The sequence below is a fragment of the Capsella rubella genome, unplaced genomic scaffold (assembly GCF_000375325.1).
Source record: "Capsella rubella cultivar Monte Gargano unplaced genomic scaffold, Caprub1_0 scaffold_3, whole genome shotgun sequence".
In the NCBI taxonomy this organism is placed as follows: domain Eukaryota; kingdom Viridiplantae; phylum Streptophyta; class Magnoliopsida; order Brassicales; family Brassicaceae; genus Capsella; species Capsella rubella.
In genome coordinates this window covers 1,603,038-1,624,315 of record NW_006238921.1, presented here as the reverse complement: position 1 = coordinate 1,624,315, position 21,278 = coordinate 1,603,038, and the positions used below count along the sequence as shown (strand labels likewise).

The following is a 21,278-nucleotide window of genomic DNA, read 5'->3' as shown; positions in this document are numbered from 1 at the left end:
ATATATATATATCCAAACTTTAATAAAGTTATAATACCATCAGTTAAAAAGGGATTGATCTCATCGGGAGTAGAGAAGGAGAGAACCGCGGTGATCCCTTTTGGCTTTTGCCTCGATGATCAAGGTTTTTCTCTTTTTCCTTTGTATTGGTGTCGGACTGACTTGGTCATGTGGTCTTGGTACATATATTAACATTTCCATGTTTTGTTTCAGAAATGAAAGAATGAACAACTTAATCTAGATGAACATGAAAGGAGGATGATAATAACTTTTGTTCTGCTCCTTCTTTTTCTTGCATTTGCTTTCTTTTTCCTCTCTTGATCTAATCTCAAATCTCTGGTTTTTTCTTTTACTATAGGGCTTTTCATTAGTCTAGTATAGGCTTCACGGATATAGCCCACATAAGTCAAAAACTAATTTAAGAGTCTTTATCCCACATCGGTCAGTCTACTTATTTTGTGTATGTTTATTTACCAGACAAAACTATCTTTTCAACGTCGAGCTAAGTAGCGGTAGCTTGTAACCCGAGTGGGGACGATAAGATGGTGGAACACTGGTTCGGTGTCACGGGTCGGTTCTGGTTTGGCATGTTTCTGAGCTGCCCAGTCCAAGCTGTGAGTAGTCTGTGTGTGTCGAGCGAAGGCTTGGCTCAGGCAGGTTCTAAAGTCGGAGGGTAATGCGTGAGGCTGGTTTCACAGAGCAGCGATCACTTCCCGCTTACAGCAGTGGACGGATTACGGTTCAGCGCCGGTCAGATCCACTATGGCTCGCTGGTTCGATCTCTCAGCTGAACCACCATTTTTTACCCTCTTAATGGTTTTTTTCCCCTCAGCTTACATGAAGTTTCCTCTCCAGACTCGCTAAGCTGTGCTTTGTCAATAAAAGCATAAATCAAAGAATGAGAACTGTGGAGCGAGAGTCTCTATACAGGATAGTAACAAGGTTACCTTGGTCTAAGAGTAGACCAACCCGATGTAACAGTCATCTTTACTTCATACATGAATTAATAGTTTGAGCACCTTCGCAAGTTTGATCAACGAAAAAAAAGGAAATCGATTTGGAACGTGTTACAACTTACAAAGCACAACGGAAGATAACTGAACGACCCTTGTCCACTGCACTCGTCCATCAGAAGTGTTTTTAATTGTCGGAAGTAATTCAACCTCAAACAAGTAATCTTTTATACAATCAAAAGAATCCCAACTTAGATTATACAACTTTTATATTATTAATAAAAGAAACAACGGAAGTTCATGAACGATGAAACAAAAGAACCAGAACCGGCAACCAATGGCTAACCAAATCAATCAAGTGGATGGAACTCCAAAGCCTCGGTCTCAGCTTTCTCCTCGGCAAAGATTTTTGAGATCCTCTCTGTTGGAACCAACGGCATGTACGATGTAACTCTGTACCCTTTCTCTGCAGCCTTAACCACGGTATCATTGTACTTCTCAGAGCAGAAAGCAGCTGTTGGTACAGCAACTTGAGCCAGCCTTGGGAATAGAGGAAGCTGGTTCAGCTTCTTCCAAGCTGAAACGGCACATTGCTCTGCTTTTGGCTCGTAGTTTGCATACAACTCCTTAGCTGCAGGTTCATACTTGGAGTAGACGGATTTAGCCATTCCAGAAGCGGTTTCGACAACACCAGCACGTCGAACCTCGGAGGCCAAGGCACGGGCCACAATGGGTGCTATCTGAGCAGCTGATATGGCCTGGGCAGATACCTGTTTGACGACTGGTGGGACACGGCGATCAAGCTCAGTCACAGACAAGTCAACCTGAAATGAACACAGATATCGTCAGATTCAAAGAAAGTGATTATACAGGAACACAATGACACTGACCCGCTTACAAAAAATCTTCTACCTAGAGTATCTCAAAAATAAGAACGACCTTTAACAAATAAAGACCATCCTACTGGATTATAAACAGACAGCATCTGTTATGATAAAAAAGAACCCAAATTGTCAAAAACTCCAGAGAAACGCTTGGTTTTGAAATCATCAAAAGCTATTTAGTGTATCTCTAATTGCAAAAGAGGGGGAGATGTGAAGATTACCTTCTGGTCCATGTATTTAAGGACCTCAACAGGGACGTCATGGTATTTCTCGTAGACAGGACCGACCACAGTCTTGACAGCCCCTTCAACGGATTCAACACCAGGTTTCAAAGGACCAGATTTGTCCTTTGCCTTTGCGTAAATGAGAGCAAAACGAAGCAGAGCTTCAACAGCAGCACCTTGCACGAACTGCAAATACTTCAACCTCTCTTTCTCCTCCTTGGTCTGAAAAATTCAAGAATTATAAAACATGCAATTAGCCCATAAAGTTTCTTCTGCTTTTGTTTCATCTCGTTAATTCTCTAATCTTCTAGATAGATAAAACATGCAATACGATCTGTACAACAATGGTCGGAGAATTGAAGTATTGAACTACAGATTCAGGAATAAGATAGGCATAGACATTTGTACATAATCAAAACCAAAATACCTAAATACATAAACAAAACGAACTGAACCAAAACCAAAGAGCCTCCAAAATTCCAATCAAAGAAACGAAATATCAAAAAATTGAGAGGTAAATCGATGGCAAAAAAAAAAGAGAGATTTCTCTCAAAATCGAGTCGTTATATATTTTTAAAAGGGATTGAGTTAACGAAATTACCATATCGAGTTTGGGCTGATTAAGATCCGTTTGAGCAGCCATGATCGCTTCGACAAATCGGTGCAGAGAGATAATTATCGAGAAAAAAGAGTTTTGTAGATTCTTAAGAAAATTTAAAATTGATTTTGACGAACAAAACAAAGCAGTGGTGATGAGAAATCGACGTAACCTAGATTTGGTTTATATAATAAAGAAATTTTCGCACGTGTGAAATATGTAAAACGCGTGTGAGCGTGTGTTCTAATTGGGTCGGTTAAGAGCATGTCCTTTTGTATTGGCTTTCGTAACCATCCATATTCTATGGGCCGTTGACGACTTGTGGGTTAAGTAAACGTATGTAGCTCAGAAAAGGAAACAATTATTAAAAAGGAAATAATCGCCAAAAAAATATGTTAATAGATATAGAAAAATAATCAAAACATTAATATTATTAAATACTTCAAGAATATTCTAGAAGCATCAGAAAAGACATATTCTAGTTCTTCTAATGATGAGACTTTGAGAGAGTGAAATGCGGAATTTATTGTAGAATTTACACAATCCTGTAGGTCATCTTTGTTGGTCTTATTTATTACATAATCACAGGTCATCTTTGTTGGTCTTATTTATTACATAATCACGAATGTACAACAATATGCATCAAAACAAAATTTGTACAACATCGTTGAAAATGAACTTTCTCCGAAATGATTACGAGGAGCGTACGAATCTACCCAGGAAAAAAAACACAACAAACGGCCAAAAACTTTTGCAATAACTGATGTTGAAGATTAGTACTCCGAGGTTTCAACTAAAAGATTTAAGTTTTAATGATTTTACAACAACAACAAAAAAAAAGACAAATACTCAATACTAAGTCACGTGATCATTTATGACATCCCGTGATTCGGCCAACTACATTAATTTTTTTCTTACAACTCTGCAATGTTGAGTTTCGTTTGTTCGATAGCAATTAAACTGGCCATAACGTCCCGCGAGCTATATTAATAAGAAAATGTGGTTCCATAATTCTGATATAATCCGATGTTTTAAGTTACTTTCATATAACATAAAATAGAAATCGATTTGCTTTTTCAATACTACTGTATAATCTTGACTTGTCTATCTGTCCGTCCGCTCTCTAGAATAACTAAACAGCTCAAGCCCATATCCGCCGTGAATCTTTTGGTTTGTGAATGTGATGAGCAAGAAAGTAAAAGTGGGCTTTTTGGGCGTCGCATGAACTTAATGATAGGAGTCCATGAGATGTTAATAAGCCCATATTCCGAGAAAATACCCAATAAAAAAAAGTCCAACGAAACGGTACGCATGTTAGAGCATCATTAACAATGGCCTCTTAAGATGGTTCTTAAGCAAGAGACATTTATTTTTTTCTTTTAAATAAGAGACCAAAATCAATAATTCTTGCATAAGAACTACCTTAAGAGGCCATTGACAATAGTAGTCTTAGTGATGCGTGATTGTTGTTGTTACAAATTACATCGACTAACATCACCGATCAAATTATACTAAAAAACTTCTCACGAATGTAAGCAATTCAAAGTCAGCACTTGATACTTAATACTTTTACACTAAACTTGGTGTACGGGAAATGGAAATTTCCAGATTAGAGTATAGTAATGTAATAGATAAAATAAACCATCAGCGACTATATATGATTTCCAGATTTGGTACTTCCGTTTATATTCGCGAATTTTAGAATTATACTGTTTGTCTGCATTTATCTATTATATGATCGTTTCATTCACACATGCTAAAAAGACAACCCCATATGAGTGAAGTACAATTCCTTAAAAAAAATACTAACTTTTACATGGAAGTACAACAACCAGAAATATTACTCCCAACTTATTCCTCTTGTTTTGTCACATTTTCGTTATGGTTCATTCGTAATAATAGACGTCTATTAAGAGCCTGCCTTAATAATGTCTATATATAAATATCGAAACGACGCACAATAATAATTGTATGAAGCATAGAGAGATATAATAAAAACAAATTTATACAACCGAAACGAAGTTTCGAGGAAAGATAAAATAATAGGAAGAAAAAGAATTCAGAATGTGGTTAGGCTGTGTGACGGTCCCATCATTACCTTATATTAGCCAACATGCCCACTAAACACACCAGCTAATAAAAGGTTCTCTAATTCAATTCTGCTTTTATTGATCTCTTTTGTCTATAACAACAACATTTTACTACTACTAATACTACTTAATTAAGTAATACTATTAATGATAAGGTCCAAATATGATTACCCTCTATAAATATCGTCAAACACTCTCATCAGATTCAAAAAAAAAAAAACAAATTAACGGTAATAAATTGTTATAGTAGTAATAACACACAAAACTAGGCACAGATCTCAAAAAAAGTCTCACTCACTTCTCGGACTAATAACTTTAATTTTAAAATCTACACAACTTTTGAATTATTTATTTATATGTGTATATTCCAACAACCATAATAAAATAAACAAGAAGCAATTTGTTTTTTTTTTTCTTTTTCGAAACAAAAAGAAGAAGACTATAGTAGTAGTAGTATTCCAATGTGTAAATCAAACCCATATATCCCGGAAAAAAAAAATTAAAAAAATGAAAATTGAGGAAGAAGAGAGACGACAGAAGAAGAAGAAGAAGGGCAAAATAGGAATATTTGGAGTTAAAAGAAAACTCAAAAGCTTCCTTCAACGCCTGCACCTAGTGATGGTGCTGCATCCACGGCGGTAAGGATTCGCCTGAGCTCCACGCTGGCAGTTGTAGTAGGAAGCACCCCGGCGAGAACAAGGCACACTGTTCTTCCTCATCGCACCGTAGCTGACGTACTTCTTCTGGGCCAAAATACGGCGGCTGATGTCAGAATCGAACTCCATCTCTTCTTCCTCGGCGATGCACTCGGCGATCGATCCTTTGCATCCTCCGGAGAAGAGCGAAGAAGAAGATCCTCCGATGGTTGTCCGTACGAAATCTAGCGAATCTCCTCCGAAGTCGCCGCCGCTTGATTCGACGGCTGAGATTACGATCGCCAGGATCGCTATGACGGCGTAGATCGCGCGACTGTTCATCTTTCAATAACCAAATACCTTCTCCGGTGAATCAGAGTCTTCTTTCTCCTCTCGATTTCTCTTTTTATTGAAGTTGTGCTCTCTCTCTCTCTTGATTTGATTCTGTACAGAGCTGAATGAAGACAACAGGTTAAGCGTTGGTGTGTAGCTTCTTATAACCTGAGCATTTTATTAGAACGGGCTTCTTTATCTTTATATTCACGAATCTGCCATTATTATACTAATACAACAAACAAAAGGAAAGAACTGGTACGCGTTTCTTTATTTTATGTTCCTTTATTTATTTGATTGATTATGAAATTTGACTTAATTTATTATATACAGTACGTATATATTGGTTGGTGTAATTTTTTTTAATCATGAAATTAAAATGTCTAAGCTTTGAAATATTCGTTTTGGGTCTACTTTTTGAAGTTTTTGGATATGTATGTTTTTCGTGCATCCACGACGACTTCGACTTGTAGACGGCTTCAAATCAGAAAATTGATATAGCAAACTTTTTTTAATCCCTAATGCAATATTTAAGAGCTTATAATCTTTACAATGGACAAAAAAAAACAAATAACTATTTGCTAACATGTAAATGTTCCACGAGTTTAGACACATAATGGGGGGGGGGGGGGCGTTTACGTAATTAAAGGGTGAAACCAAGGGCATTGATAGAGACGGCAAGCTGGTTGACCGGTTTGTCTGATTCCTGTTCTCTCTCTCTCCTCTCTATCGGCCAAATGGTATGAAAATGAAACTATTATATGTATCAACTTTTTTGGTTAGACGGCATCTAATCTACCTCCCAAATCCACCCATCATGCCGTTAGCGTCAACGCACGTTTTCTCTTCTTTCCTTTACTATGTTTTCCCCTCGCCGTTCGGAGTTTAATTTTTTCCCTCCCGTTATATGCCAAAACACAATTTTTAACTCGAGAAATTCAAGTTAGATAAGAGTTTCTAATAAATTTAGCTCGTAAACTGAATAAAAAGAAAGTTCTACATATAAAAATCATTTCAATATATACACATTAGTACATGAATACGGGATTGTTTTACTATTACAGTGTGTTAATAAAATGATTTGCAGACAACTACAATATTTTAATTAATTAACTTCTTCTAATCCCAGTATTGGCTTACATTCATCAAATCAGAGATACGATAAAAGATGAAAAGCCAAAGTAATTAAAAGACATGTAAACCACTCTACCAAACATCGTCGTTTACTACTACTAATTTATTATACAATCCATTTTCATGGGGTAGCAGTTAGCACTTCTATATTATATCAGTTGACAAATTCTTTTAGTTAGAAACTAGAAAAGATATGTCTAATATAAGATTACTTTTGACAACCCCCCCCCCCTCCCCCAAATACGTTAATCCATATGTAATTGTATCATAACGCTTCATGTGTGTATGTGCATAGATTTTAACTTAGAGAATAAATGATCAATAGATCCTTACATCACTTTATGTTTTTGTTTTTATGTACCTGCATAGAATGCCTTTGAGAGGATCTTTTTAACCCAATACTCACTCAAAAAGCGTTTTTAAATGAGAGAGAGAGAGAGAGAATACAGCATCCAACTCCAACGGCTAGTTTGTCCTTTTTTTTCTTTTTGTTGTTTCGTTAATAATATTTACTCCGGGGATAACGTCGACGGCGTCAGAGAGCGGCGGCGGGTAACGTGAGAAGAAACCGTTAAAGAACAAAAAGTGGGACCCAATCAACAGATCACCAAGAACGGCGTTTGCGCGTTACCCAAGTTTATCCCCCCCCCCTCCCTAAAATAGCCAGCTGGCTCCTTTAACCGATTCTAATTGTTTTCTCAATATTGTAACCTTTTTTTTTATATGATAATCTACATTATAGCTTTTTCTTCGATTGTATTTTTCAACAGATTACTAACAATCATACGATATAATTAGTGGTTTATTGAAATATTAGTAATGATTACTATAGACGACGACAAATGTTTCATATACTTTTTGTTTTTAAAGGAACACAGCACGAGATTTTTAAACTTATTATTGATTGAAACCGAAAATTTATTTTTTGAATGCGATACCAATGGAAAGTATTATGCAAAGCAACACTCTCCTCCTTACTTTTCGTATGAGGTTATCACGAATAAGATACCAATCATGAGGACATATCAAAAACAAAAGAAATAAAAAAACACAAAGATTCTATGTTTATATGTTATGGAGAACCTCTTCTTCGTTTCCTTCTTTTTACAACTAGACCGACTTTTTTTTTTCTTTCTTAAGAGATAGGTCTCTTTAAATTTAAAACGAAATATTATATAAGCCAACTCCCAAAATTTTATATTTTCTATAAGATTGTTATACAAAGGAGAAAGACACAGAATTTTATAACTGTCCCTTTCTTTGGACCTGTTCGCTATCTTTTTTACTTAATTTAATCTTATAAAGAGAGATATAGTGGTTCGTGGTAACCTTTGAAGAACATTTTAAAAGTATATTACTCATTTTATTCTGTCTCATTTGCTTTTCATAGGGGAGAAATTCAATTCATGAAAAAAATACCTTCTCTCATAATTGTGTTTTGCTTTTAAAACAAACGGACAAAAACAAAGGTTAGCGTTTTTGCGTTGGCATTTAAAACAATCATGCCCTAAGTAAAATGATTTGAGAAGGCAAATTTGACTTACATTTATCGACACTTTTTAAGTTGGTCTGTTGGAGATAAAGCTAAAGGGATGGGTGGAATAAGAATTTATGTGTAGATGCTCTCAGATTCAAAGTGTGTTGGCATGCTGTTTTTATGTCAAGCTAGATAGAATACGCAAATGCATTAGCCAATAAAACATGACTGAACAACACCGCACGCCGTTCAGAAGTTTTGCCAAGAAAGGATCAACTGTGATTGTAGTGGATGGAGCACCTACGACTACACTACACAAATATGCACATAGTGTGTCACCTTTTTCTTCTATCCTGTCCTAGAGAGAGAGAGAGAGAGAGAGGCATCTTACCGTCAGAACGTAGATAATTTTATCCATGTGTGAGAAAATAAAGCAGGATCGAAACTGCCTCCATGATTCCATGATCTTCTTCGGATCCCATTTCCTGTAAAAAGATGTGCAACGAGGTTAAATTGAAATCAGATTTGCTGTTTGAACAACAGTACGTAGCTAAGAACTTAAGAGTGACCCTGTTTATTGTTCTTGACGCATTTAATCGTGGTTTAGTAAGTCTGCTTCCAGTGAGAAAAGAGGACAATGAAAGAAAACAAAAGCTTAATCACATTTGAATTACATCTAGTGGTACCAGTATTGATATCATACACTCGAGACATTTCATGCTTGCAAGCTTACTAAGAAGAGGGTTGTACAGATATTTGTCTTATCACACAAGAAGACACGAAGCTGTTTTGATCAATTTCTCTGATAATTAATTATATTAAAAAAATCTTGAACGATTGAGAGAGAGGGTAGAGAAATTACAGTTGAATGAGATGAGGAAAACTTCCACGCAAAAGGATCTTGAGCTAATAATCTTCATTGTGAGGTGGCGTTGCCTCAACACCTTCTTCCTCTTCGTCATCCTCATTTACATCTACCCAATTACTAGGATGGCGCTGGGAGAAACTTTGGTTGTTCTGTACCCGTCCTGAGGAACAAGTGACAAAGACGTGACTACCTTTTAGAATAAGTTACAAGACGTGACATAGACAAGGCTGTAGAAATGATTCTTCAGGTACCTCGGGATCCTCCAGTGTGACCTATCTGCGTGGGACGTTGGCTGAAATAGAGTCAAAGATAACAAAGCATATAATGAAATAAGTAGTCACTGGAGCTATGTGATTTCGGGTTATGGAGCATGCTGAAATGATTAGCAGTTAAACAGGCTAGGAATGCACTTTAGAAGCAAATTGCAACTACACAATTAGAAAATTTTAATCGATTGTGGACTATGATTTAATGCATAACAACTAAACAGGCCAAGAAGTGTATGGTTATAATGATTATGAGAGTGAAGGATACGAGTAGGGAGCTGCAGGAGCAGTATCCCCAGCTGGCCCGCCTTTTGATATTTCCATATTCCTTATTCTTTGGATATCCAAGTCGGGTTGTCCCTGAGCCTGTGGCCTATCCTCAGAACCGCTCACGCTCTTAGTGGCAAATCCTGCTACCCAGCATCGATGTTTTTTAATAATCAGAAAAGATGATGAATTTCACAACCATTAGATTAGTCACTACCTGACAGTTCAGACCAAACTCGTGTATGATCAGATGGGTGCTCTGAGGCATTCTGCCTAGACCTTTCATGAGGCTGCGATCCAACTTGCTCAGCAGCATGGCCACCTGTGGAGTTTGCTGCTTCAGGAGGTTCTTGCGGAATCCCTTCTTGAAGTTGAGACACAAGCATTGTCGCAAGAACGAGCGTTGCATCAAAACTTGAGCTTGACCCATCACCCAAACCGAATTTTGGAGCCATCAATATTGGTCTAACAACAAAGATATTATGATATTCAGCAACAGATAAGATAGTGACTACATAACTAGTTGCCCGGCCAAAAAAAGAAGATGGTGTAAAATTGGGTCATTTAGCAAGCACACTTGATAAGCATGTACACCCTTTATCGGCAAAAAAAAAAAAAAAACACACAAATAGTTTAGAGGTATTGTCCCGAATGTACTTGTAGTTGAATTTAAAAAATATCAAGGGTATACAGGAAGATGCATTTATTAAGCAAAATTCACAGGATGTAAAAGAAATGGTTCTTACTCGCCAGCTTTTTCGAAAAAAAGATGAATGTCAGCTTCACAGCCCTCACAGAATGAAAGAAATGCCTGAAATATATCAAAGATATGTGATCAACACAAGTTGTGTTACACAATAGAGGTGGATAGAAATCAAATCAGGTTTCAGGTGGAGGAATGTTATACTTTTAGTTCCTTCAAGGAAAATGTGATGTCAACAGGATCACCTGCGTGTGTATACTGCAAAAATTCTTCTGATGGATCTATCCATAGCTGAGTATGTAACAAAGAGTCACCATCTGCAGTTGGAAAAAGAATTGTTAGCAGCCTTACACAGGAAACCTGATTAATCCAGTCTTAGCATTATTTTAATAGTCCTAAACCTTTGGTTGGATCCACATAGCTCCGAAACTCAACAGCTTTTCCACCTATTTCACTCTCAGCATCAGAGGGAAAAGAAGTTTGATCTGTAGAAATTATTGTAATCTCTTGGAGGGATGACTGGAAATTTCCAAGCAACTTGCTCAGATTTCGAGGATGCACAACTAAGGTACTTGGAAATCTATCCCTATCAAGCGACAGATGCTGTATATCAGGTTCCACATTGCAAGTAATCCAATATGTTTTCTTCATACCTGCTCAAATGATTGAATAACTCCAAATCAGGCTCCAAACGAATTAACATCATAATCCTAGTCTTCAACGTAATCAGTAAACTTGTAAAAGTTATCTAAGAAGTAGAGGTCTTGATAAGCTGCTGCAAGGAAGATTATGCTATTATTAAGAGGTCTGAATCATGTACAACATCCAGGTTTCAGACAAAGTTACCATAGAATGTGGTGTTAGCAGACAAGATCATACAATGTGTAAGAACAAGGGAATATGGCTTTTACCACTGTAACACTCCAAAGTCCATTTGACCTTAGATGCATCATGATCTGGCAACTGCACACTCATGTGATCGATGCTCGCAAGAGGAGTCCTAAGAACAGAACAAACAGCCTGGGAACAAAAAAAGGTAATATCAGAGCGACAACTCTTCTATCAATGAAGTCAATGGGCTACACTCAAAATTTCAGGACAATAGTAAATACCTTCAAAAGTACACTGAAATGAGCTTGAGGACCAGAAACAGTATATACATCAAAGAAACTTGACTGAAATGTAATACACTGATAAGCAGAACGTGAAGCATTTAAAGTATGCAATTCCAGCTGCAAAGGTTTCGACGAACCAAAAAAAAATAAAAAAAATTAGATCAAACAAGGCTAATAAAGTACTGCACAAATCTGAAGATATACATACTAGCATCAAGTGCGTCTCTTAGAATCAGTAAATGACTCAAATCTTGTTCACTTAATTCTATATCTCTTCTCCCCTAATCACTTACACTCAGAATCATTTCTAAATAGAAATCGAGAATTGTAGACAGTATAGTCAGGGTATTGTGACAAATTATTCAGATAACCTACAAATATAATCAAGAACATGGCTCATAGACACAGGATCCTGGGGCGATGTAGCAATTTATCGACTACATATATCCCAAGCGGGAAAATAAATTAAAAAAAAAAAAAAGCCCTAAATCCGACTTATATAAACAGACGAATCGCAAGTTTTCTCACCAATTAATTTACAATACTCAAAATTAGGGTTACGCAGGAATCGATGACAGACAACAAAACGGATAAGGAGAGAACCTGTGTCGGTGACGCTTGAACAACGAGCTCGTTGCCGACGCGTGCGAGGCAGGTTATAGACCTAGCGAAGGTCTTCAGCGCATTACCACTGATACTGAACTCCATCTCAGTCTCTCTCTCTCTCTCTCTCTCTATTCGTCCCTGAAGGAAAAAAAAAAAAACAATTTCAAATTTTAATTTAAACCTAAAGAAGGAGAAACTGTGACGATTGGCGGGATTGCCATGAATCCTGAAATCAGAGTAAAGCGCGAAAAGTAAAAAAAAAGTAAAGTGTAAATGGGCTTATAATGGGCTTTGAACGATTTAATTGGGCTACAATCACAGATGGTGACGTCATTGACTAGAGAGAGTTCGGTGGGCATCCTTTAATTGGGCATTAATTAGGTAAAAAAAGGGACAGAGTTTATAAATTGCACAAAATATTGTTTGTCGTGTGACAGAGACAAATCTCGCATTTGTACTGTTTCCCCTTTACAAAATCTAAAAACTGGCTATTATTAATTTCATTTTCATTTCATCTTCTGGTAAATATAAATATAAATATAAATAAAAAGATATGAATGTTTGTCTTTTGTTTTTTTTTTCTTCTTCTCTCGCAAATGGAATCTACGATATTCAATCAACCTCAAGACTCAAGAGCTACCCATGTGATATAATCTGACAATTTTTATGGGCTTAGTATATATGTATTTTAAATTTTTGTTTGTTTCTCCAAACTATTTATTTACTTTATTCTCAAGACAAAGTAGGTACAAACAACTCTCTGTAAATATGGATTCCTTTTTTTTTCTTTTTATTATTATGCTAAATGTAGACAGAACATCAATTGATAACACACTCTTTTGAATAATAACTCTGAGATATGCAGACGACAAAAGATGTAAAACTTTCTGCAATCTACTTTATATATATGACAAAAGTTAGATACTTTAGCAAAATATCATCCCTAAATCATGGTTTTCCTCTTCTTTTTTTCCATTGGTCTTCTCGATACGTTGACTTTTTAATCTCATTTTCATTTATTTGATTGACAATAACGACCCACAATTTTGAAAATTTTGTAGTAATCACCCATGGTAGCATTACGTGATCTCCGGTACCATGTATAGACTAAACAAAGTTTGTATTATATTCCAATATAAATAACTCATAATATAATACGTTGAACTGAATATTGTTTAAGACAAGTCTATACAAGTTAGGCCCCACGTATGTCAAAGTTGCTGACACAAAGCTGTTAAATGAACCGAACAGTAAAAGTGAAAACTATAGGTAACAACAAATGTTGCAGTGTTATACAAATCTAGTGATATATTCATTCTGAATTTCTGATATCGATACCAACAAAATGGATGTCTCAATGGTAAGTCTATAGATCTACTGCTTTGAAACCCCATCTTTTTCTATTATTGAAATGATAGATTGGATTGAAACACACAATTCTCAACCTCTTGCTTTGCCACCATTTAAAAAAAAAAAAACAATAAATGTAACTAGAATGTTTAGCTCTTCTCGTTTCGTTATTATTATTTTCATTGTAAACACATGTCAGACAATTGGTTTTGATACTAAAATTGTCATACTTTTCAGTAGATCATGAGTAAACTACTATTGAAAACGCGATCAAAAGCCAAACACTAGCTTTCTAAAAAGTCCTTCATCATATCAAAGATAATAAAACATGTGTTAGTCGAAGAAATCAACATCATATCCTACCAAACAATCTTTAAGACATATATTGTGAAACTATGAACAAACTAACCATCTCACTTTGGGAAGCTTTAGAATGTGACTAGATAGATCGACAGAGAAGCTTGCCCAAGTTATTCATTTCTATATTTCGTCACTACCCACCTATTGGTCTAATTTACCAGATTCCAATTTATGTCCATTATTTTTATTTCGAAGAAAAAAAATATATAATTGAATATATAGTCACAATCTTGGAAACTTCTAACCGTAAGAATAAGTGTTAGATTTACCCTGTATTATTTTGAGCTAGGCATTATTATATTTCTTGGACTAAGAAGGGATATGCAAAAGAGACAAAATGATATATTTTTGTATTTACACAGAAATATTATTTGGTAAAAGGTTAATTTTTATACAGAAATATATGTTTTCCTTGGAATTTTTTACAAAATTACACCATCAATGTTTTAATGAAAAGATACTTGTTAAGTAAAATTAATACATCTATCTATAAGCTGAAGTTGCATATTTTGTAACGAACCTATCACGACAATATGTTCCCAAAGTATATCCTTAAATAACCAATGAACAAAACATATGAATGGGAATGAATCATTCATACGTATGTTGTTAGGTAAGTGTATCAAAAAGACATTCATATCAAACACAAGAATAAATTCAATACAATAAATACGAATAATAATTTGTTATTTGTATTTGGCCTCATAAACAATGGTGGGTTGTACAGTAAAATTACCAAATGGTTTGAACAAGCCAAATGTGCCAACAATAAGAGGACCCACTCTCACACCAACACCTACACGCTTTCTTTCTTTCTTCTATCTTCTCTTTGCTTATTTACCAGATTTTATCCCCTTTTTTTTAATCTCTACTATCTTCCTTAAACTAAATTTAAAAAGCTGTTTTTGTTTCCAAACTTAAACTAAAAAAAAGCTTCACATTGTCACGACATTAACTCCAAGAGAAATTTGCATTAATAGTTTAATACTCTGCAATATTAAAAACTTGACATTTGTTCCTTTGTTCAATCTCTTATTAATGATTTATTTATTTGGTTAAGAGATTGCTTTAGTGGATAAATTGCAAAATTAGCACTGTTGTTTCAGTAAGGAGAGTTAATGGAGAAAGAGGGTGTTACCATTACCAGTACAACTATAGTTGCAGAGTTCAGGGGTTCCTTGGAGTAGCATTAAAGTCTCCAAGGAGAGAAAATATAAAAACATAAAAGAGAAAACAACTGGAGTCTTTTCTAATAAATGGTTTCTTCTTGTGATTTATAATACAGTTGATGATTTGTTATTACAGTGAAAAGATCTAAACACAAAAAGATGGTTTATTTTCGTCAGATTTTTCTCATGATCATTGTAGTGATGGTGTCATTACACTGCTGCAAAGTTTGCATTGTCGCTGATGCTAAAGAGCTTGATGATTGGAAGGTTTTAATGGTGGAACACGGTGAGAGATACCGGACCCAACTCGGGAAATACGCCGGAGAAGACGGAGGCGAGAAGAATAAGCTTGGGTTTTTGGTAAAGTTCCGAGCTTTACTCGATTTGATTAAACCCTCTACTCCCCGGCGAAGAACTCTCGCCAAGTCTGCTTCTTTATCTCCTTGGCCGGCGCCGTCGCCGTCTCCGTTTCCCGGTGGTGCTCCTCTCGAGTCTCCGGCGTATCCTCCAGCTCCTCCACGGCCAATCCCTCCACACCTCCGTCGTCCGTTGCCTCAACGGACCCATCCACTGAAGCAACCCGAGATTCAAAAGCGAAAACATGAAAAAAAAGGAACACTGAATAAGATTCTTCTACCTGTCGCTGTCTCTACAGCTTCTGGAATCGGTTTCGTTGTTTGTGTTGTCGGAGTGTTCTGTCTCTGCGCGAGAATCAGAAAAAGGAAGAAGAGCGGTGAAACGCCGTCGATTAAGCGGAAGAAGGGTAAATCTCAGAGCTCAACGAGGAAGGTCAGTGTAAACCCTACTCTCGATTTCTTGTACTTAAACTCACTAGGAGTTGATTTGGAGAGACAAACCTCTGTTTCTTTAAAAGAAATACGAGAAACCGAGAAGGATTTGAACAATAACAATGGTGGGTTGCTTGAAGAAGAGGTAAAGAGAAGTATTGAAACAGAGATTTCGCAAGATTGGGACAATGCTAGTAGTTATTCAACTAAAGAGATTGTGTCGGTGCATGAAAATGATGATGAGCAAACAGTAGACTCTGTTTCTGCTCCTGTTGTTGTTATAAATGGATGCAATGATTCTTCAGACGATGATGAGTCTTTTCATTCTGTTGGTGGTGGCTCTCAGCATTCAAATCCAAGATTATCAAATGCCTCTTCGGCTTCTGGTAGTGTTAACGTTGGATCTTCTCAACGCTTCTCAGAACACAAACTGGATATTCCTGAATGTTCCGGGAACGATTTCGGATTCTCTCCTCCACCACCGCCACCACCACCGCCGCCTCCACCGCTCCCGCAATCCACAAATAAACGTCTTCACACTCCTAATCTGCAGACGCTTTCGTCCCAGTTATGTGACAAAATTTGCGCTTCTTCCTCAAAGTCAAATCTTCCGAGCAGTGAAACAAATTCACAAGAAAATTGTTCTAAATCTCTGCCGCGTCCACCACCACCGCCGCCGCTACCGCCCCAACAGCTTCAAGTAGCTGGAACGAACAAAACGCCCCCACCGCCATTGTCTCTTGATTTTTCTGAGCGTAGACCATTAGGCAAAGACGGAGCTCCATTGCCTAAACTGAAGCCGCTTCATTGGGATAAAGTCAGGGCTACACCAGATCGGACTATGGTATGGGATAAGCTCAGAACAAGCTCTTTCGAGTAAGTTTACAACTGTCTTTAGCCTTGAGACACAATCAACAGAAGTTTTACAAGAAAGTGTGAGTTATGTGTTGTCTTGTGGTTTCACAGATTAGACGAAGAGATGATTGAGTCACTTTTCGGATATACGATGCAAAGCTCAACGAAGAATGAGGAAGGAAAGAGCAAAACTCCCTCACCAGGGAAACATCTTCTTGAACCTAAGAGACTTCAGAACTTTACCATTCTTTTAAAAGCCCTCAATGCAACCGCAGACCAAATCTGCTCCGCCTTAGGGAAAGGTAAATTAGGATCAACTCATATCGACACATTGTGGACTTAATGATCTTAATTTTAGATCCGCTTTTTCAGGGGAAGGCTTATGTTTACAGCAACTAGAAGCGTTGGTAAAGATGGTGCCGACTAAAGAAGAAGAACTGAAGCTGTCTAGCTACAAAGGAGCAGTGGATGAGCTGGGATCGGCTGAGAAATTTCTCAGAGCTCTTGTCAGAGTTCCATTTGCATTTCAGAGAGCTGAAGCAATGCTTTATAGAGAAACGTTTGAAGATGAAGTGGTTCATCTTAGAAACTCCTTCTCCATGCTTGAGGTAACACAGTGTTTACTTATACATATTCCTATATTGATTTCTTGCACATCAAGTTACGGTGATTAACACAAAGTACTTAACTAGGAAGCTTGCAAGGAGCTTAAATCGAGCAGGTTATTCTTAAAACTTCTAGAAGCTGTCTTAAAGACTGGAAACAGGATGAATGTAGGGACTATACGCGGTGGTGCAAAAGCCTTCAAGCTCGATGCTCTGCTGAAGCTCTCTGATGTAAAAGGGACAGATGGAAAGACCACTCTGCTTCATTTCGTTGTACAAGAGATCTCCAGATCTGAAGGAATAAGGGTTTCAGACAGCATCATGGGACGGATAATGAACCAGAGATCAAACAAGAACCGAACCCCTGAAGAGAAAGAGGAGGACTACAGAAGGATGGGGCTCGATCTCGTCTCGGGTCTAAATACAGAACTACGAAACGTGAAAAAGACTGCAACGACAGATCTGGAAGGTCTTTTTAGCTCGGTAACGAATCTGAGGGACGGCTTGGGGCAGTTGAGGTGTCTAGCGAGTGAGAAGCTGAAAGGTGACGAAGAAAACAGAGCATTCGTTAGTTCGATGAGCTCGTTCTTGAGGTACGGAGAGATGAGCTTGGAGGAGTTGAGGGAAGATGAGAAGAGGATAATGGAGAGGGTTGGAGAGATAGCAGAGTATTTTCATGGGGATGTGAGAGGAGATGACAAGAACCCATTGAGGATCTTCGTGATTGTAAGGGATTTCCTGGGGATGTTGGATCATGTTTGTAGAGAATTGAGGTGTGTTAGGGTTCCCAATAGCCCTAGCCCTTTGGCTCCGTTTCGATGAACAGAGGTTTGATTGTTTGGTTTCTGTAGGAATTGTTATATGAATTTCTTGAGTTGTTTTATTGAGAAACAGAGTGGTTTTGAGCAAAGATTCGGGACTTTGAGTCTATGGAAGGTTATGTGAAGATCGGTAGATATGTATGGATTTGTATACAGTATGTGTATCATATATATGCTAAAAATCATGAGAGACGACAATATTCCTATGGCTAATCCAGAGTTTGGTACTTAATTAATGTATTGTAAATTTGTAATCCTGTTGTAAACGAATACGACAAAACTATGCGTTTTATCCTCGCCGTGAGTTCAAAGTCGGAGGAAGGCCCAACAAAACGGCCCAGAGTAAGAATCTTAGGCCCCGAGAATGAGATTAGAAAAAGGAGGTCGAGAGAAGGATTGATTGATTAGCAAGAAACCCTAATTCCCGTTCCGATCATGAGACCCGTCATCGCCCAGGTAATGGAAAATTCAGTGCTTTTATCCGGGGGATGGATTTCTTCGTTATTTTTGTTGTTGTTGATTAAAATCTTCCCCTAATGACCCAAAAACAAATAAAAATTTTGCAGTATTTTCGCCGAATTGGGTATGGCCGCCAGTCCCGCGATTTATCTTCCTTGAATTTGCGTCCTATTAATGGTACGTAGGTCTCTCTTTCTTTTCTTTTCCCTCAAACAAATCTATCGAAATGAATTAACATTATATATATATTCTATGCATGAGAGACGCGGATACGTATTTAATTTGTTTGTTTGTACGTAGGGAGTACTGCTCATGATCGGGCTCTATTTGCCGCGATCGTCAAGGGTCATCTTCTTGATATTGTTGTCGGAGGGACTTGCGGATACAGTCTTGGTATGCTCACAGAAAAATGGACATTTCTTTGTTTTTTTTTTTTGTTTTTCTATGAAATACAAGTCACCCTCATCTGACACTTCCGCAGCTGCTCTTATGATGAATCTTCTCATTGGAAATAGATCAAAAGAGGCGGAGCGAATCGAACAGGTGAGTAAGAAAACATTTTACCTAGTACGTCTGAAAATCTGAGAAATAGTATTAATATATCATTAATTGTGATCTTGTGACCATGCATGCTGTGTGTTTTGCAGGAATGGAAGCAGAAGCAGCTCGAGCTAGATGAATGTGAAAAGACAGCGGAGAAGGAGAAAATGATTTTTCAAGACCGTTATCAACGCAAGAGGCAGGCCAGATGACTGACAAGTGACAACATACGATGTGTGATACTTTTTTTTATTTTTTATTTATTATGTATTGCTTTTGGATTCCTTTCTATGTTTCGATATTTATGCGTCTGTGTCCAACATTGCTCTAGGCAAAGCATAAATTTACGTTGTTTTTGGTAAATTTAATTATTTTAAGATTTCTTGTGTTTGATCTTTCTTAATTTTATTTTCAAGGGGCAATAGAGAGTGCATCCATATAATGACTTTTTATATTAACTCGATCAATGCTTTTTCTTTATGAAAATAAAAAGTTATTAATAAAATAAATAAACTTTTAAAAAAATAAAAAATAAATAAAGATATTCCTATAGAAGCAAGCAATCTCGTGTCATGGGTACGTAAATTCGATTTTGGGACAATTGGAAGCGAAGCCCAAGTTAAAAATATGAGGCCCCCCTGGTTGGAGATTAAAAAGAGGAAGGCAAACAATAACGTCGCGGGAGTAGTAGAAACCTCAAAAGAAGAAGAGCAAACCCTAATTTTTCCAGTCAAAGAGGAGAAGAAATGTGGAATCGGATTTTCCCAGTAATCGAGACTATTATTCAATTTTTGAGTTATCATATATATTTTTGTTACTATATGATCTAATCTAAAATTGGCTGACATGGATGGAAAACTGCAGCAAAGTAGATATTTGCAGGGTTACGTAGGATATGCCCTTCCAGGTTATGTTGGATTTATTGGCTACATGCTTTTGGGTAATTAATTTATGTGAATCTGTCGTCTTTGTTTGGTTTGCTCTACAAATATATATATATATATATATATTTGCTGATCGATCGCTGTGTTGTGTTGTGTTGCTACCACCTTCAGAATGGAGAACTCTTAGGCGAAACCAGAAGAGGGAGGATGAAATAGAAAAAGAAATAACCCGCAGGACAGACCGTATTAGCAAAATAAATGAAGAGGTATATAGTTCACTACTGGATTTTGTTTTCTTCTATGCTTTGTTTTAATTTTAAGCTTTTATTAAGGTGTGATAATTAAGTTTCATCACAGATGCTATCTATATATATATATATGAGAGTACGTTCTCATCAGATTCCATGCATACATATCAAAATCATCAGGCTCGATCTTATTAATTATGAGCTGTGTACATGTCCCCCCCTCCCATGTTTCAGATATTTAGGCTGTTCTGTGAAGCCTGTGAAGGAACCCACGAAGAGGATGAATCCGATCGATCGAGTGACTAAAGCGTTTTGTTGCAAGTTTGCTTGTTTATGCTAGTTTTCATTATTATGCAAACATTAATAGAGCATGTATGATGACATGATGCAGTTCAATTCTTATAATTTATAATGATTACAGCTCTGTTGTATGTGTGTATTTGTCTTCCATTTCCATCCTTGATACCTTTTTATCTAACCAGTATTGGAAAACAGCAACGCAACCTGTAAAAGCACAAAAAATCAACACATAGACTCGATTTTTTTTTTTGTTATAAAGGTTCAGTATATCGTCACATCATCCATTATATGAGGCCTAATCAGGCATAAGTCTCATAAATCAAAAAGTCACAGAGGAACACAAATAAAAATTGTTCTCTGTCTACTACAAATATAAAGTCGATGCAGCCTGCAGGCTTGCAAGTTGCAACAAGTGTTCAATAAATCGATCTATAATTTTAAACATTTAACTGTATTATGAAGTAAATGCTTAACAAGTTGTTAAATAGGTAATACAAATAAATTAATAACATACGATATACTATAGTTTGTAACATATTTTTTTCTGTTACATCTAAATATTTGGATCATTCTTGCTTATAGCATATTTTCTTCAATGCTAAATAATTTGACAAAAAATAAAAAAAAGTCAGATTACTCCCATTTTAACATATTCAGTAATTTTCTTAAAAAACTAAAATATTTTAATAAAATAATAAGTATTTTATAAATTGCATTTTATATTTAGATATACTAAAATAGATAAC

The 21,278-nt window shown here is 36.6% G+C and overlaps 5 protein-coding genes across 8 annotated transcripts; 2 read left to right on the top strand and 3 right to left on the bottom strand.

The window, feature by feature from the left end:
* Window positions 1-1,154: 1,154 nt before the first annotated feature.
* Window positions 1,155-2,825, bottom strand: LOC17892550 (REF/SRPP-like protein At3g05500). The gene is made up of 3 exons (XM_006298346.2): window positions 2,663-2,825; window positions 2,059-2,283; window positions 1,155-1,777 (listed from the first exon to the last, which is right to left on the bottom strand). Exons 1-3 carry the CDS (start codon window positions 2,702-2,704, stop codon window positions 1,304-1,306), a joined length of 741 nt encoding a protein of 246 aa, XP_006298408.1. The 5' UTR covers window positions 2,705-2,825; the 3' UTR covers window positions 1,155-1,303.
* Window positions 2,826-5,160: 2,335 nt separating this feature from the next.
* Window positions 5,161-5,898, bottom strand: LOC17891013 (protein RALF-like 22). The gene has a single exon (XM_006298757.2). It carries the CDS (start codon window positions 5,724-5,726, stop codon window positions 5,349-5,351), a length of 378 nt encoding a protein of 125 aa, XP_006298819.1. The 5' UTR covers window positions 5,727-5,898; the 3' UTR covers window positions 5,161-5,348.
* A 2,546-nt stretch (window positions 5,899-8,444) lies between these two features.
* Window positions 8,445-12,427, bottom strand: LOC17891473 (cell cycle checkpoint control protein RAD9A). Of its 4 annotated transcripts, none has more exons than XR_002834664.1 (12): window positions 12,151-12,427; window positions 11,545-11,664; window positions 11,344-11,452; window positions 10,834-11,085; window positions 10,637-10,749; window positions 10,476-10,540; window positions 9,947-10,194; window positions 9,731-9,875; window positions 9,448-9,488; window positions 9,191-9,356; window positions 8,720-8,813; window positions 8,445-8,639 (listed from the first exon to the last, which is right to left on the bottom strand). XR_002834664.1 is itself a non-coding variant. In XM_023786290.1 (11 exons), exons 1-10 carry the CDS (start codon window positions 12,253-12,255, stop codon window positions 9,235-9,237), a joined length of 1,320 nt encoding a protein of 439 aa, XP_023642058.1. In that variant the 5' UTR covers window positions 12,256-12,427; the 3' UTR covers window positions 8,445-8,813; window positions 9,191-9,234. The 4 variants fall into 4 exon arrangements, 2 of the variants coding, with proteins under 2 accessions (XP_023642058.1, XP_006298038.2); XR_002834665.1 differs by having other exon boundaries at window positions 8,445-8,634; XM_023786290.1 differs by having other exon boundaries at window positions 8,445-8,813.
* Window positions 12,428-14,975: 2,548 nt separating this feature from the next.
* LOC17891768 (formin-like protein 11) lies at window positions 14,976-18,299 on the top strand. Its single transcript, XM_006296887.2, has 4 exons — window positions 14,976-16,696; window positions 16,787-16,977; window positions 17,048-17,283; window positions 17,368-18,299. The coding sequence occupies exons 1-4, from the start codon at window positions 15,192-15,194 to the stop codon at window positions 18,100-18,102; spliced, it is 2,667 nt and encodes an 888-aa protein (XP_006296949.1). The 5' UTR covers window positions 14,976-15,191; the 3' UTR covers window positions 18,103-18,299.
* Window positions 18,300-18,500: 201 nt separating this feature from the next.
* Window positions 18,501-19,470, top strand: LOC111831721. Its single transcript, XM_023786925.1, has 5 exons — window positions 18,501-18,557; window positions 18,668-18,737; window positions 18,861-18,953; window positions 19,042-19,103; window positions 19,208-19,470. The coding sequence occupies exons 1-5, from the start codon at window positions 18,537-18,539 to the stop codon at window positions 19,310-19,312; spliced, it is 351 nt and encodes a 116-aa protein (XP_023642693.1). The 5' UTR covers window positions 18,501-18,536; the 3' UTR covers window positions 19,313-19,470.
* Window positions 19,471-21,278: the final 1,808 nt, after the last annotated feature.